Below are 16,751 nucleotides of genomic sequence, written 5' to 3' on the forward strand. Positions count from 1 at the left end.
TTTGACTCTTCACTTGTGTGTGACCTAAAGCAAGTCTCTTAATGTCATTGTTCTTCATTTTTATCATTTGTTAACTAATTGTCCTTAAGCCACAGTGCAGTAATCTTGTAAGAACATATTAAACTCCAGGTGACTGATAGTATATATTAGCCCATTCATCAGATTTTATAGGTTCTCAGAGTTTTGAGTCATTGTACCTCATTTTGCAAATCTTGAAAGTGAAATGAAACAGTTGCTCTTCCCAGGAATTTTCTTATAGTTTTAAGTGTTTGTAAAGTTGACTCAGATCTTTAGATAAGTTCCTGTAACTGCAGAATAGAAATTATAATTCCTTAAGGTATGCTATGGCAGATCAAAGTACTGACTGGTAATGGTTACCAAATTCATGGAAACTAAAATGGAAGAGGCCGTTATCAAAAGCTAAAGAGTGATACTTAAATTGCCTGACTTAAATCAGTTTGGAATTCTAATTCTAGTATGAAATAGTAAGTGAATATAACTTGAAAACTCATTTATACTACTTCACCATTTCAAGGTAATGACTCACAACTGCTTGGGTACATTTCTAATTCTCCCCAAGTAAACAAATGCATCTATATTATTTAACTATATCACTATCGAAAGTAGCTAAAAGGAATACATTAAAGATGTCACAACAGAATTCCGTATTGGCCATCATCTTGTGCAGATTAATGTCAGTGGCAACTCAGTAGTCCCATAAAAGTTGATAATTTTCAACTTGCCACGTGGCACGTGGGATGTTAGATCCCTGACCAGGGATCAAACCCGCACCCCTACAGTAAAAGCACGGAGTCTTAACCACTGGTCTGCCAGGAAAGTCTGTCAACTTTTAACTATTCTCAGACCAGTTTAGCTTCCTTGTCTGTAAAACAATGCAATTAGACTAAATGAAATTTGAAATTTGAAATCCATATTTTCTCTAAAGTGGGATTATGATTTTTTAAAAATATTTATTTATTTTTGGCTGTGTTGGGTCTTCGTTTCTGTGCGAGGGCTAGTTGCGGCAAGCGGGGGCCACTCACTATCGCGGCCTCTCTTGTTACGGAGCACAGGCTCCAGGCGCGCAGGCTCAGTAGTTGTGGCTCACGGGCCTAGTTGCTCCGTGGCAAGTGGGATCTTCCCAGACCAGGGCTCGGACCCATGTCCCCTGCATTGGCAGGCAGATTCTCAACCACTGCGCCACCAGGGAAGCCCCTGGGATTATGTTTTAACCTGCTTTTTCAGGGAATGTTTGTAAACTGTTGCAAAAAAACATGGTTATTATTTATATAGAGAAAAACTCCCTATTGGTGTTAAATAATTCCTGCTAGACTTGCCTGGCTGAACTAGGCATCTATAAATGATGATTGGGTAAACAGACAGGTGAATGAAAAATTAATTAGGCTAAAGAGTTTGCCGTAAGGGCTCTTAGCAAAACACAGATTATAAACCACCTTGGATAACTCTATTCCAAACTGTCCAGAGTAAAAGGCAAAATATAAGCTATTTTGAAGTGTTAGCGTGTAAAACTATAGGTCACTTGCCCCTGTTAAGTTCAATTGAAACCTAATACACTAGAAAGAGATGCATTAAAAAAAAATTTAACTGAAGTAGTAATAGTGGTTATCTCAGGGCGGTCTGATTCCATGTGACCTTTAATTTATTTTTCTTATTGTTATATGATTTTCAAACTTTTTACAGTAAACATATTTTATAGAGTCAGGAAAAAAGGTGAGAAAAAGTAAATGTATTTTGATAGTCTGAAGAATTTTAAAATTCTTACAGGAAACCTACCATTAATCTGTTTGCTATAAAATCAAGTTATTTCCACATTTTAAAAGTATGTTAAAATATGTTTCCTTGGGCTTCCCTGGTGGTGCAGTGGTTGAGAGTCCGCCTGCCCATGCAGGGGACACAGGTTCGTGCCCCGGTCCGGGAAGATCCCACATGCCACGGAGCGGCTGGGCCCGTGAGCCATGGCCGCTGAGCCTGCGCGTCCGGAGTCTGTGCTCCGCAACGGGAGAGGCCACAACAGTGAGAGGCCCGCATACCGCAAAAAAAAAAAAAAAATCTGTTTCCTTGAATGTATTCTTGCTTCCACTTTATATCTGTCTGTATTAGAAAACATTGCATGTTAGGGGACACCTTGACTTTTGCATTTTCTCAAACCACTGCTAATTTTCACACACCAAAAATCAATACATAGAGTGAGACAATAAGATAGTGCCTTACTCTTTGTGAAGCAGGGCAGTGTTATCGCTGTTTTGGTAAAAGAGAATTCATTATTGAGGACAGACTTTTCATATATCCTGACGACACAGGCCACTAAAACATATGAGCCACCTACTTTATTCTCAACTTTGTTGTGGCTTAAGGAACTTTTTTCTGTTCCCTTAGGAGGAATCAAGGAATGGTAGGTTCTGCCATTGGTAGTTCCCAAAGCATGCCTATTCCTTCATAGAGGGTTGATGGGAGGAAAAAGAAAAAACTTAAATGTTGATAAATTCTTGGTGAGTATCTCTTTACAAAATGAGAAAGGAAGGCAAACTTACCACTATTTTCCTCAACATTTTTATGTTTTCAGAAAACAGAGAGTGGTCAAAAAAGATTCAAAAGGGATAAGAAATGGATTTTTCTGTTATGTCCTTTGAGGGAAATGATCCAGCATACGGTTTTATTATTGTTTTTGCCTTAATAGTCTCTAGCTCTGTGGAATCACCAAGATTTTTTTTTTTTTTTTTTTTTTTTTTGCGGTACGCGGGCCTCTCACTGTTGTGGCCTCTCCCGTTGTGGAGCACAGGCTCCGGACGCGCAGGCTCAGCGGCCATAGCTCACGGGCCCAGCCGCTCCGTGGCATGTGGGATCTTCCCGGACCGGGGCACGAACCCACGTCCCCTGCATCGGCAGGCAGACTCTCAACCACTGCGCCACCAGGGAAGCCCTCACCAAGATTTTGAATGAAACTTGTCTCATGAGAGAAACAGCTTTTGCTGAACACGTTTTATTCTAATGCTTTCAACAATTATGAAATAAGTTAAAATCTTAAGGGAAGAAAATTATAATAATAACATAAAATTCTAAAGTTTATCAAAGCATCCCATTCTGTATATTGCAATAACTCCGTTTTTACATGTGTAAAATATCTTATAAATCGATTTTTAACAACTGAATATACTGACTATACTACAAATCATCATACGATTTTTTTAGAAGTGTTCAGTGTTTCTGTCGAGAGCATGGTTCCTTCTATTGGTTATCTAAGCAGTCCAGATGTTCTGGGTTCTTTGGCCAGTCCAAAGCATTCCCAGTGGAAGACCAAATTCTTTTAACTGTGACTACATATCCTCTGGTGGAGGATTGCTTTTAGGATAAACACTGCAGCCCTTAACAAAAAGGAGTAAAATGGCAATGCCACCTTCCCTCTGACAATTTTCTCTCCAGAGGTGTTTTGTAACATTCCATCTGTGACTGTCTATTTGTATGACATGTTGAAAAGGAAATTCCTAGTAGAGGTAAAACAAATACTTTTTCTTCTAAGAGGTTTTCTTTTAGTTATCAGTGAGGTTTGACACCTTGATATACAGTGGCCCGGTCTTCTAAGCTGGTCACTCGAGGCCCATTTAGTTGTTTATTATAGCAGTATCCTTTCTTTGTCTGGCTTCTCCCCGTCATGCTAAGTTGTACGAGATCTAAGATGAAGGAGGCCCCATCTGAATACTTTGTATGTGTCTGTGTGTGCAAAAACATAATAGTCTGTGTACAGCCCACATTATGGTCTTTGGATAGACCTATTTCAAACATTGCTTTCAGAATCCAAAGGGGAAATGTTTTCAGAGATAAAGCTCTGTCTGTGTTAGTAATACCACATGGTACATTTTGAAAATATATGTCAATTTTCCACTAGGGAGAATCATTGTCCTATTTTTCTGACCTAATTTTAAGAAACCTGACTTAATTGATACCATGAATCCTTCAAACAAATATTTATTTTCAAGGTGCATGCTAGCTGCTTGGAAAAGGAAAAAAAAAAGATAAATATATTCTAGCTGAGAAATCAGAGCATGAATTTGCCTACCATCACCCATCACACCATACACTTGCTTTCCCCATACTCCACACCAAACTACTTGCCAAACTCCTTTGCAGCCACTGTCCTGTACTGTGCCACATAGTGTCTGATCCCTATCTCTAAGATCCCCCAACAGAAACACAAATACTCACACACACAAACACCCTGAGTGAGTTGCTCACCCGGTCCTTGGTTTATTATTCTTATAGGAGAGCATTTTTTACGCCCGTATAAAAAGCCTAGCAGAGTGACACTTAGGTACACAATAAATATTAGCTCTTACTATTTTGTTTTTAAATATTTCCTTGCATGCCTGGCTCTACAACTACACATCAGCTCCTTTAAGGCAAGGAGCGTATTCCATCCATCATTTTATCACTAGAACCCAAAGCACTACACCTGGTACATTTAACGCACTTACAAAACAAAAAGAAAGTGAATGAAAAGACAAAAATGAATAATAATATCAAAGATGTAAAGCAATACTTTCTTCATTCTTTAAGTCTATAAAGATTATGTATGTTGTCATTGGATTTATGGATGAAAGGATCCTTTTAAATCTGTACTGTGAAGTTGACCATTTTTCTATAGAATGAAGTTTTATCATCAAACTAACAGCCTCTGTATTAATAATTATACCCCATCAGTTGCTTGAACCTCATGACACATTGTCTGGAAAAATGGCTCACAGAGATATTCTTGTCATTTTAGAGTGGGAATGCACAAAAATCTAACTTTTCATTAGACAAGTACATTTGTCCTTATCCAGTCATCCATTTATTCAGATATTCATTGAGCTCCTACTATGTGTCAGATAGTTTTCAAGGCACTTGAGAGAGAATCAGTTAAAAAATATGAACAAAATAGACAAAAAAAACTTGCCCTGCTGGAATTTAAGTTCCAGTGGGAGGAGATAGACAATAGATAATAAATATATTAATAAGAACATTAAATACTGTGTTCTGTAATGATAAATGCTATAGTGAAAAATAGAGAAAGGGAAGTGGATACAGCCACAGGTTTGTGACTTGGAATGAGTGGTCAGTGGACCGAGTTGCCAAAGTGTTCTATGAACAAAGACTTGGAGAAGCAGAGTGGGAGGCCCTAAGGTAAAGCAATTGTTTATCATGTAAAACCATGAACAACACTTAGTGGTATAATACAGTATGATAAGTCATCAAAAAAGCTACAGAAAATACAGGTTCTAAGGAGACAAATTGCTTTTAGTTGGAAAAGCTTCACTGAAAGTACAGATCTTAGCCTTGCCGTGCAGGATTGGTAGGATTTTGATAAATGGAAAGAAGTTCTAGGTTGGTACAGAATTGGGAAAACATGTCAAATTCAATTCACATTGGAGGGATAATTCCTGCTGGAGGTTAATCAGCTGCTTCAATTAAAGGAATGAAGGACCTTGAATGCCAACACAAGGGGTTTGGACTTTTTCCCATGAGCAATGCAAATCAGCTAACAATTACTGAAGAAAATTCCAAGATGATGACATGTTTTTGGAAGATTAAACTGAAGGCTTTGCAAAGATTATAATAGAATAGCTGTGAATAACTTTAATCCATAATAATCAACCCAAAATATTCTCAAATTACAATAACACTTGCAATATTGTGATCTTACCGTAATTTCCACATAGCCTCTCCAACTAGATTCACCAGTTATTAACATTTTGCCACATTTGCCTTATCTCTCTTCATCTAGTTAGGTAAATTAAAAGATAGAGCTACACTATGTATACAAACACATATTATTGCTGAACCACATGAGAGTAAATTGCAGACATCATGACTAAATTCTTCAACATGAATCTTCCTAAAAACAAGGATATTATCTGATAAGACCAGAGTATATTTATCAAATTTAGGAAAATTGAAAATGATAGAATGCTATTCACTAATATGTAGTCTATATTCATATTTCAAAGGGTATTCCCATAATATCCTTTTACCACATTTTCCATCCAGAATTATGCAATCCATTCAGTTTTCAAGTCTTTTTAGTCTCTTTTAATCTGGGATTGTTCCTCAACCTTTCTTTGTCTTTCATGGCATTGACATTTTCAAAGAATAGAAACCAGATTTTATTTTTTACTCCTTTTTAGGATATTTACTTATACGTGGCTGGAATACTGCATAGATGATATTATACCTTCTTAATGCATTACATCAGGAGGTACACGATGTCAATTTGTCCCATTACTGGTAATGCTAATTTTGGTCACTTCCTTAAGATTTCTCCCTTAATCATTAATAAATAATCAGTAGGGAGGTACTTTAAGACAGTAGGAATATCCTACCTCATCCATCTTTCACCCATTAACTTTACCCTCTGTTGATAATTCTTGCCGGAGTCAATTATTATTAGGATGGTGGAAAAATGGTGATTTCTAACTCTGTTATTCCTTCTGTGTTTGCCAATTGGCATTCTGCCCTAAAGGAGAGCTTTCCTTTTTATTAATTTGTTTATAATTAATATAAACTCATGGATTCATGTTTTATTTGATTACTGTCATTATTTTAAATTGTCTTTTAATACATGCCACTTGGGACTTCCCTGGTGGCACAGTGGTTAAGACTCCACACTCCCAACGCAGGGGGCCCAGTTTCGATCCCTGGTCAGGGAACTAGATCCCACATGCATGCCACAACTGAGAGTTCGCATGCCACAACTAAGTATCCCATGTGCCACAACTAGGAGCCCATGTGCCACAACTAGGGAGCCCCCGTGCCACAACTAAGGAGCCAGCGAGCCGCAACTAAGGAGCTCGCCTGCCCCAACTAAGACCCAGTGCAGCCAAATAGAAAAAAAAAAAAATACCACTTATGAATATTCCCTACTTCATAGAAAAAAATATAAAACAAAACTTAGCACCCTTCCTATCTGGTTGGGGAGAGAAAAAAGACATTCCAAGGGTAGGCTCTAGCTAACTGTATAAGGAATGATGCATTTTTTTCCGTCTAGTCTTTCATTTAATTTTTTGTTTTAATGGTTTATTAATGTGTAACATTTCAGATCCAAGGGCTTATGGGAGCTTAGTCTAACTAGGCCCTAATCATGGGTCCCAGCCAATACCGTATTTGCATTTTTATTTTTTTTGAATTTTATTTTTTTATACAGCAGTTTCTTATTAGTTATCTATTTTATACATATTAGTGTATATATGTCAATCCCAATTTCCCAATTCATCACACCACCACCACCCCCCTCTGCCACTTTTGCCCCTTGGTGTCCATACATTTGTTCTATACATCTGTGTCTCAATTTCTGCCCTGCAAACCTGGTCATCTGTACCATTTTTCTAGGTTCCACATATATACGTTAATATATGATATTTGTTTTTCTCGAAATTTCTGACTTCACTCTGTATGACAGTCTCTAGATTCATCCACCATATTTGCATTCTTAATTGACAGTAAGTTAAAGTTAATTTGATACTTTGGCTGAAAACCTCTTTCCAAAACTGCAAAATATACTACTTGGAAGGTAACCTTTTGCCCAAATGTTTGGTTGTACAGATCACATTGTTAAATTCAGAGACCACTTTCATTTATTATTATTATTATGTATACCTTTCCTTGTTCCAAAAAGCACTTTTGCAAGAGCAAAACTACTATCTTTACATACCAGTTTATGCCTTCTGAAAACATTTTCTTGCTATTATGTGAAGAGCAATTCAGCTTCTTAATGTGTTACCAAAAAAAAAATTATAACTGCTTCTAAATTGCATTGATGTATTGTAGAATTGAGTTGAATATCTTTGTAGGCTGAGCATAATTATCCTCCTGCCAGGAACAAATAAGTTATACTGCTCCAGAGAAATAAATATGCATATGAATTTATGTGGATGGATAAATCCTTATAAAGTTCAGCTCTTTATAACACAGTGAAAGAAGAAGAAATGTACTTGGTGACACTAATGAATAAACTGGGATCATTATATTATCTATCATGCATTTCCCCCACAAACTTGCATTTTACTGCATATAAATCAGGGCAGAGCATTTCAAAGGACTTTATATAATGAATGAGGCAATTTTAGGATGAACTATATAAGAATAAGCCACCTAAAGTCTTCAGTTATACTTTAAACAAGATTATATATATAAATATAGACAGAGATACAAAATGAATACTCCAAGTGAAGAGTTCAAAATTACATATAGGGATTTCCCTGGTGGTCCAGCGGTTAAGTCTCCACGCTACCAATGCAGGGGGACCAGGTTTGATCCCTGGTCAGGGAACTAGATCCCACGTGCCACAACTAAAAGATTCCGCCTGCCGCAACTAAGACCTGGTGCAGCCAAATAAATAAATAAATAATTTGTTTTTAAAAATTAAAAAAACACAATTACATATAAACTTTGATTTAACTCTGTTAACATCTTTACCTCTTCAAAGATACCTAGCAGAAAAAGTCTGCAAACAACACTAAATACAAGCCAATTAAAAAAAAATAGGATTCCAAACTATACTAGGTAATTGCAGCAAGATTAGTGTAAACCAAATGCATTTATTATTTGCAGTGTAATCCAATATACTAGGGGATGGCATGCGCTTTATTTTAATTAGCTGTTTCTTTTAAAGGGTTGCTTGGTCCAACTGTCTTGATAAGAAAAAATTGTAGTCATTGCTCAAAATGCTTGTTGCAAATCTAGTTTTAAATTGAAGCAATTTATTCCGAAAGCAGTCTACTACTGCAGCAATAATCAATGTGTTTTCCCTTAGCCCATACTGGAGCTTTCCACGGACTATTGTTAATTGCCTGTAACTAAATGACTGCTTGTGCCCTTAAATGTAACTCTTTGGCACTTGTTCATTTGTTGTGTTTAACCAAATGCCGGTTTCCCTTAGGTTTTGCCCAGCGATTTTGCTTTACAATTTTCAGTATTCAGTCTCAGTCCCTTAAAGGGGGCAGAGTCTGTCATTTTAACAAAATAGCACAAAGGCTAAACAGATTTTTAAAGGTTTGCACTTTCTCTTTCCATCCTCTGGTGTTGAATTGTGCTGAAATGGAATCTTTTTATTTTTTAAATGCTGCCACTCCAGGCAGCTTGAACTTGAGCTGAAAAGCAGATCCCATTTCAAAAGGAAATGACATTTGCTGGGGCAACACCATTCACATTGTAATGTAAAGATAAAATACAGCATTGAGCCCCAATCATTTCTTTTAACAGTGACAGAATTTAACCCCTAGTAATTTTGTCCTGACCTAATGTATAAGCAGTAATGGCTGGCACTCATATTAATGAATGTGTCCAGCTTGGAGCAAAAGAATGTGGAAACTGAATCTAATGCACCATTTTCTTTGGGAGAATTTACACATGCTATATAAACCAATGGAAAAAATTTCAATGGAAAAATTTTTAACCTGCACGCATTTATAATATGAAGGCAGGTGTATTAGTCTTTACGCTATAAAAATAACGTACTGAGGAGCAAGCACTATTGTGTGGACTGTGGGGAAAGACACATTTCTTCTCCGACTTACAAGTTTGTTATAAGCACACCGTGCTTCTCCATGTAATACTACGGAGGTTTCTGGGGAAAATCTGAGATACTGTCAAGATCTCAGAATAAGTTAGCTCTTTGTAAATGCTGTTTCTTGGTCTAGTTTTGGGTATCCCTAGTATTAAGAAAATGGCTATCATATGGCTCAGAAGAATTTTTCTAGCTTTATTGCTCACACTCTAGGTATATGTAAGTTTTCATGTGTTTGTACCTTAAAGGAGGTATTCATGTGACACAAGACCATTTCTGTAATTGCTAAGCCTCATCAACCCTGCTCTCTTTTTCTCATTACATTTTAGACAGTATTATTGGTTAGCCTAATAAATAGTGTATTCAAGGTAGTATATACAGTTTTTTGAGTGGCTCATGACATCTAGCAATGGGAATAATTCACATTTGGGCAACTCCTTCTCTGAAAACAAAAAAGACTTAACTGTCATAAAATTTTTCTCTTACACATATTCAATTTTTAGAAGTTAAAAAAAATGTGTGTAGAGACCAGTGTTACAAATAGCATTTGAAGAAAATGAGAATGCTGCTTACTGGATTAATAGAATTATATTTCAGGCATAGTTTTTGATTGTTCTAAAAGCTATTCAATGAGATATGGGTGTGTAAGGCATGCTAGATGCCCAGGCCCAGTGCCATGGTTCCAGAATCAAAGGATGTGCTTAGGGGCACCATGCAAGAACCATTCTCTGCCTGGGCACTTATCTAGAGCAAAGCAGCTGTCCTGACTCGCAGCTTTCCTTACAGCTTCTTCCCACATAGCCCTTGGGTTAGAACTTATAATGACTCTTTTTTTAAAAAAAAATCAAATTTTTAAAGAATTGAAGTACAATTAACATAAGATAAAACACATAGATCGTAAGTTTTTAGCTCAATGAGTTTTGACAAAAGTATGTATCAATACTTGAATCTACACCTGAAAAAAGACACAGAGGTTTTTTGTTGTTGTTGTTGTTTTTTACCCCATTATGTTCCCTCTTTCCCCTTCCCAATAAAATTTCCCATCACCCATCCACAAAGCATCCATTTTGTGATTTCTATCCCTGAGGTTTATTTTGGCCTGCTCTTGGACTTCATTTAAATAGAATTATACGGAAGGTATTACTTTGTGTCTGGCCTTCTTCACCTAACATAATTTTGTGAGATTCATGCATGTTGCAGTAGTTCATTCTTTTTACTGCTGAGTATATTATATCACACGGTCACACACAGTTTGTTCATCATATCCTATTAATGAACATTTAAGTTCTTTCCAGCTGTGGTTACTATGAATAAGACTACTCTGAACATTCTTGCACAAGTCTTCTTATAGACATCTGCTTATATTTCCTTTGGGTAAATACTTAGGAGTGTAACTGCTGTTCATAGGGTAGATTCATATTTAACTTTATTAGCGGCTACTCAAAATTTTCTAATATAGTAGTACCATTGGGCACTTCTGCTAGCAGTGTTTGAGAGTAGAAGTTAAGCATTCTCCATTATTTTTTTATTTCTTTTCTCACACAACAAATTTCGGAGTGATGAATTCCAAGTGTGTAATGCATTATATTAGAAAACAGAATGAATATTAAAAGGAGCCACAGTCCAATATATACACTACCAAATGTAAAATAGATAGCTAGTGGGAAGCAGCCACATAGCACAGGGAGATCAGCTCGGTGCTTTGTGACCACCTAGAGGGGTGGGATAGGGAGGGTGGGAGAGAGATGCAAGAGGGAGGGGATATGGGGATATATGCGTATAGCTGATTCACTTTGTTATAAAGCAGAAACTAACATACCATTGTAAAGCGATTATACTCCAATAAAAATGTTAAAAAAAAAAGTAGCCATAGTCCAAATGCTTCTCTTTCCCATTATATCCAGTGTAATTTAAATCAGATTTTTTCTGGTATATAAATTACCCTATGGGCATAAGTTAGAGTTTTATACAGGCTTCTATGTGTGGTGGAGTTTAACTGATATCCTGAGAGAGCAAGACTCAGTGTACCCCACAGACTTATCTACCCGCTAATCTTTTCTGTTCTCATAGTAGTGGGAAAACATTATACTAAATTGGGTTTTGTATTTTATTCCTGGTACTTTTGTAAAAGTACTATCTTGTTGTAGTCCCTCACAAGATTCAGCAGATAAAGCTGTCTGATATTTACAAATAAAAAATATATAAATTTCCTTGAGGTACTTTTTAGTATTTCACACTTCATATTAATTCACTTAGACTCTAAAAGATTTAATAGCTCACTTTATTTTTTCTTTCTTAAATTCATAAAGTCCGATCACTTTTTATAAGCTTTTCTTCTGTGTCCTATTTAATTTTAACAAGAGCAGAAAAATACACTTGATGAAACAGTAGTTTGTACGTATTTTTTTATTAAACCGTTGAATTAGAAATGAAGGACTAGATAATGAGAACTATGGCTGAGGCTTTTTTTTTTCTGTAATCATCACAGGAAAAGTGACATCACATGCAAGCACACAACACACAAACATGTCCTTGTGAGAAAATTATGGCCATACTTTTCAGGTTATTAGTCACTGATACTACATTGCACCCATGATGATTTCACCCTATTTGTAAGATCTCAGGAGTGATCTTGTAACCCAAGAGTACTTGTCACTGCAAAGCCATAGATTTTTTTAAAGTTCTCAGTCTAAAACTACACTGACTATGTTACAAAATTAGATAACCCATTAGTGGATTGTAAATTACAGGATCAAAAATGCCATTATTTTAGAGCCATAATTTCAGGCATATTTATCTTTAATGGTAATTAAGGCAACTAGTATTTTTCAAGGTAGTTGTCAACTGCAGGGAACAATGGATACCCATCAATAACATTTGGACTATTACGATCAATGTAAACATGCATAAATAGGCAGTTAAAGTGAGTTTCAAAATCTGTGCATTTTTATCCCTTAAATTTTCTGATCATTTTTTATGCAATATAAACATTCAGTAGGAATAAGAGAACTTGTATACAGTGAATGGCAGGAAAATTCCTCTTTTGGATAGAATGTAGTAACATACCAAGTAAAAGCGGAAAGAAAGGATAAGAAAAAAAAATTTTAAGTAGCTTAGTGAAAGGAAAATACTACCAACATAGTCTGGTGTGACATCCACTAGAGAGCCTGTTTCTTAAGCCCAAGTTAGCACTCAGCCTCCAAGACCGTGGTCAGCCACATTGATACCACTCTATTCAGAAAGCTACAGGACAAGTGTTATTGCTTCTGACAGGAGCCAGCAGACAGTATTCATTAGGTGGTCCACCCAACACTCTATGCGACAGTCCACACTGCCCTTCAGGAACTGTGCTGTTTGACCCCTCATCTCTTCTCAGCCCCAACCCCCAGGTGACAGCTCAGGTGGGAAGGATCAAGATTCATATTGGGTGAGTTCAGAAACCATCCTGGCTTAAAAGCTTCATACCACAGGAACCGATTTTTCTTTTATCAACTCCATGAGCATAGCTTGCAGGATTCCCACAAGGGTTGGGTTTATATGTAAGAGTTACTCGCACCCCAGCAAGCCCAAAATTATAGTTTCCAATCAGGTATTTATAATTCTCTCAGTCCAAATGTAATCTACCAATATAGGTTCATTTTTACCAGAAGCAATGTTGCTTAGAAACACAGCTACCACATACTACTTATCTGGTTACCAAGGCAACAGCTAGAAAGTTATCAAAAGATCAAATTCTCAGGCAGAAAAGGAAGGGGTTGTGTTAATCCATTACCTACATCTGATCTCATCCACAAAACTGAAATCAAGTTGAATTTATGATTTTGTATGTGAATATGGTATAATTCCCTCTTGTAATTTTTTTTTTAGAGCTGATGTATACAGTTGAACTTGCTGGAGGGCTTGGTGCTATCCTTCTGCTGCTTGTTTGTTTGGTGACCATCTACAAGTGTTACAAGATAGAAATCATGCTCTTCTATAGGAATCATTTTGGGGCTGAGGAGCTGGATGGAGGTAAGATGAGTTCCCTCTTTTAATGTTCTTTCTGAATATTCTGTTTCCTGCTTTTGTTTTTTTGAGGGGAAGAAAAGTTACCTGAATAACCATTTGCAGCAGCTCTTACAGTCTTTCAATGTTCAGTTTGTAAATTCATCTTTTATATGGAACTATATGTGTGATGCTTTGCAGCCAGTAGGTATTTTCCTCTGAAAATTGTAAAGCAGTACCTACTCTTTTTAGAATGGTATTCCAAACAGCACTTGCGAATTACAAACGCTGACTGGAGTGTTATCAGAGTGTTCATTTTCTCTCACCTTGTAATCAGTACTGAAAGTCCAGCTTTACTTCTATATAAGTAAGGAGTGTCTCTTTTTTTTTTTTTTTTTTTTTTTTTTTTGCGGTACGCGGGCCTCTCACTGTTGTGGCCTCTCCCGTTGCGGAGCACAGGCTCTGGACGTGCAGGCCCAGCGGCCATGGCTCACGGTCCCAGCCGCTCCGCGGCATGTGGAATCTTCCCAGGCCACGGCACGAACCCGTGTCCCCTGCATCGGCAGGTGGACTCTCAACCACTGCGCCACCAGGGAAGCCCAGGAGTGTCTCTTTTAATTGTGTTCCCTGGCCCAATAGTTTGAAGTGAATCTCAATTTGTTCCTTGTTTAGACTGGTCAGTTATAATAAACAGTACCAAATATTTTAGAAATCATCCAGCAGTCTTTTCAATCCTGTTTATTTAGCTATATTTAGACAGGCTAATTTTTATTCCAAGTGGGGACCAACAGATAGGAAAGTGTACAAGCAAGTTGTTTTCATAATAATAAATCTAATACTTTTACTTAAGTTGGATAAATAAATATTGTTTTTGTAGAAATCATAAGTATTATTTGCCTCTGGTCAGTCATGAATATGTGTACAATCTAAGAAGAATTTGGAGTCCTTACAATTGAGCTCCATAAACCGCCCATGAGAGGACTAAAGTTTTTTTTTTCCTTTTTTGGTCGTTTGAAAGTGAGTCATAATATAAGATAGACTTGCAATATAGGAAGCATATGTGAAGTGACAATAAATTGTACACATGGTCAAGGTTTCTTGATCATTTTTGTAATCTCTTTTTATTGACTATTCATTTTTCACTAATTGGTACAAAGGAAAATAAAGCAATTGCCCATGCTACCACATTTCCAGGGGCCTCTGGAATAAATCACATTTATTTGTCACTTTGTCAGACTTGTGAAGAAGAGCCATTTATTCAGCATCCCTAACACTCCTCTCTTTTTAACCTTCTCCCCTTCCCATCAGGGTGAAGTCTGTGCTGCAGCAAAGCTGTTTGTTTGTTGTTGTTTTTTTTTCATTTTAAAGTACTGATTAGCCTATTTGTTCTTTGTTTCTAACTTTCTTGCCTGTTCATACAAATTATCGTTCAGTACTGCTTCAAAGAGATATGAGAAAATTGCCAATGTCAGAGTCGTTGTTGAGTGAGAATCAAGCAAAGTGCTAGGCATTCTTAAAATCATTTTTGCTAAGCCTCAAAAAAAAATCTAAGATCAATATTATAATATCCATTTTACTGATAAAGCAACTGAGGCTCCCAGTGGTTAAATAACTTACTAAAGAAGATAGCACTAGTATTATTGTAAGTGGCCAAGAGGGGATTTGAATATAGGTCTATTTACAAAGCCTTTATTTTATTGGACACTGAGCCCCTATTGTTTTTAGCTTTTTAAAACTTTGGTGTGTTCAATATAACCTAAAGATCTGCTGTTGCTTGCACAGTTAGCGTAGTAGAAGGTATTTGGAAAAGCAGATTACCTAAACAAGTCTCACTTTATCTATTTTGAACATATTTTGTGTTCTGAATGGTATGAATGATTTCACCGAAACTGTCAATTTCCAGTATAATTTTTTGTCGTGTTCTGAATGGTAGAATATTCTGAAGAGTTTAGTTGCCTCTAAACCTATGTCTCATCCCCTTAGATCCTTCTACACATGCTATTATGGTTGAATAAATATCTACTCTTCCATTGTTGAAAAATTTCTCTGACATCCTCAAATCCCCATTCTTCCTAGCTCTCCCACAAGTCCTTTCTTTTTCCAAAGAAGAGAGAATTGTTAAGAGACCCCAAACTTTTCATATTCTTGACTTGGCTTCAAAAACTGTAATTTGAAAGTCAAAGTTGATCGGTCTTCTTTATTCTTGGCTACCATGTTATCGCCCCTGAAAAGGGAATACATAAAGTGCTCTTGGAAGGAAAGGCAAAGAGTGTGAAGAAAAAGAGGGAAAGAAAGTTTACCTCATATTTTGAAGTAATGTCAGAACTATGGTGATTGATAATAACAGATTCACTGACTATTTATTGAATATGTATTAAATGACAAGGGCTGTGTTGACTATTTTATTGATAGAGAGCTATACAACCAGGAAGACAGAGTTCAAACCCAGGTCCAAATGACTCCAAATCCCCCAAATTTCCATCACTGTATCAGACTAGGAGATGGACTATTTGGCATCTAGACACATTTAGTCAGTTCCTTTCAAGTCATTGCAATAGGCATTACCTGGCTGTATCAGTTCTATATCAAAAGGATTCTATTTTTCCAAGATGGAACATATTGATGCTTTGCTCTCTTAGTTTGTTCACATCACTCCTTGTTCCCCTCTACACAGCCTTACATTTTATTGTTTCCCCTAGACTCAGGCCTTAGCACTTCTCTTCTAATTCTGCAGCATCACCTTTTTGGATCACATGTACAACCCTGTCTACACTTGCATTTGTGTACAAATGACTCCTAAATCTAAATGTCTTTCTCCCAGTTCTCTTGTTATCATTTTTTTCTCTGCTAACCTGTTGGTTTTCTCCACTATGATAGGTCCCAACCCCAGCTTTTGAGTCACGCACCCCCCACACTCATTTCTTATCATCCTCCATTTTACGTCTCAGTTCTTTGTATCATCCTCTACCTCGTTTGCTTCACTTCCTCCTCATCTGCCATTTCCAATTAGTAATCATGGTCAGTTAATTGTACCTCCTGAAAATAGACTATTCCCTCAGTCTTCATTGCAAATGCCTTGTGCAAACCTCCTACACCACCTTCTTAGCCTTTTCCTGTTCCCCTCCATTTGATCCTCCACACTCGGCCAGACTTCTCTTTCTAAGTACAAGTGTACTGTAATTCTCTGGGAAAAAAAAAAAAAAAAGAGCAT

At 36.8% G+C, this 16,751-nt stretch overlaps 1 protein-coding gene across 1 annotated transcript in view; it reads left to right on the top strand.

Moving 5' to 3' along the window:
* Positions 1-16,751, top strand: part of IL1RAPL1 (interleukin 1 receptor accessory protein like 1) — a 723,124-nt gene that overhangs the window by 693,262 nt on the left and 13,111 nt on the right. Inside the window, exon 11 of the mRNA XM_065900137.1 lies at positions 13,424-13,567. Coding sequence (XP_065756209.1) covers positions 13,424-13,567 — 144 coding nt within the window. The remainder of the gene's footprint in view (positions 1-13,423; positions 13,568-16,751) is intronic.

This window comes from Phocoena phocoena, chromosome X (genome assembly GCF_963924675.1).
Source record: "Phocoena phocoena chromosome X, mPhoPho1.1, whole genome shotgun sequence".
NCBI lineage: Eukaryota > Metazoa > Chordata > Mammalia > Artiodactyla > Phocoenidae > Phocoena > Phocoena phocoena.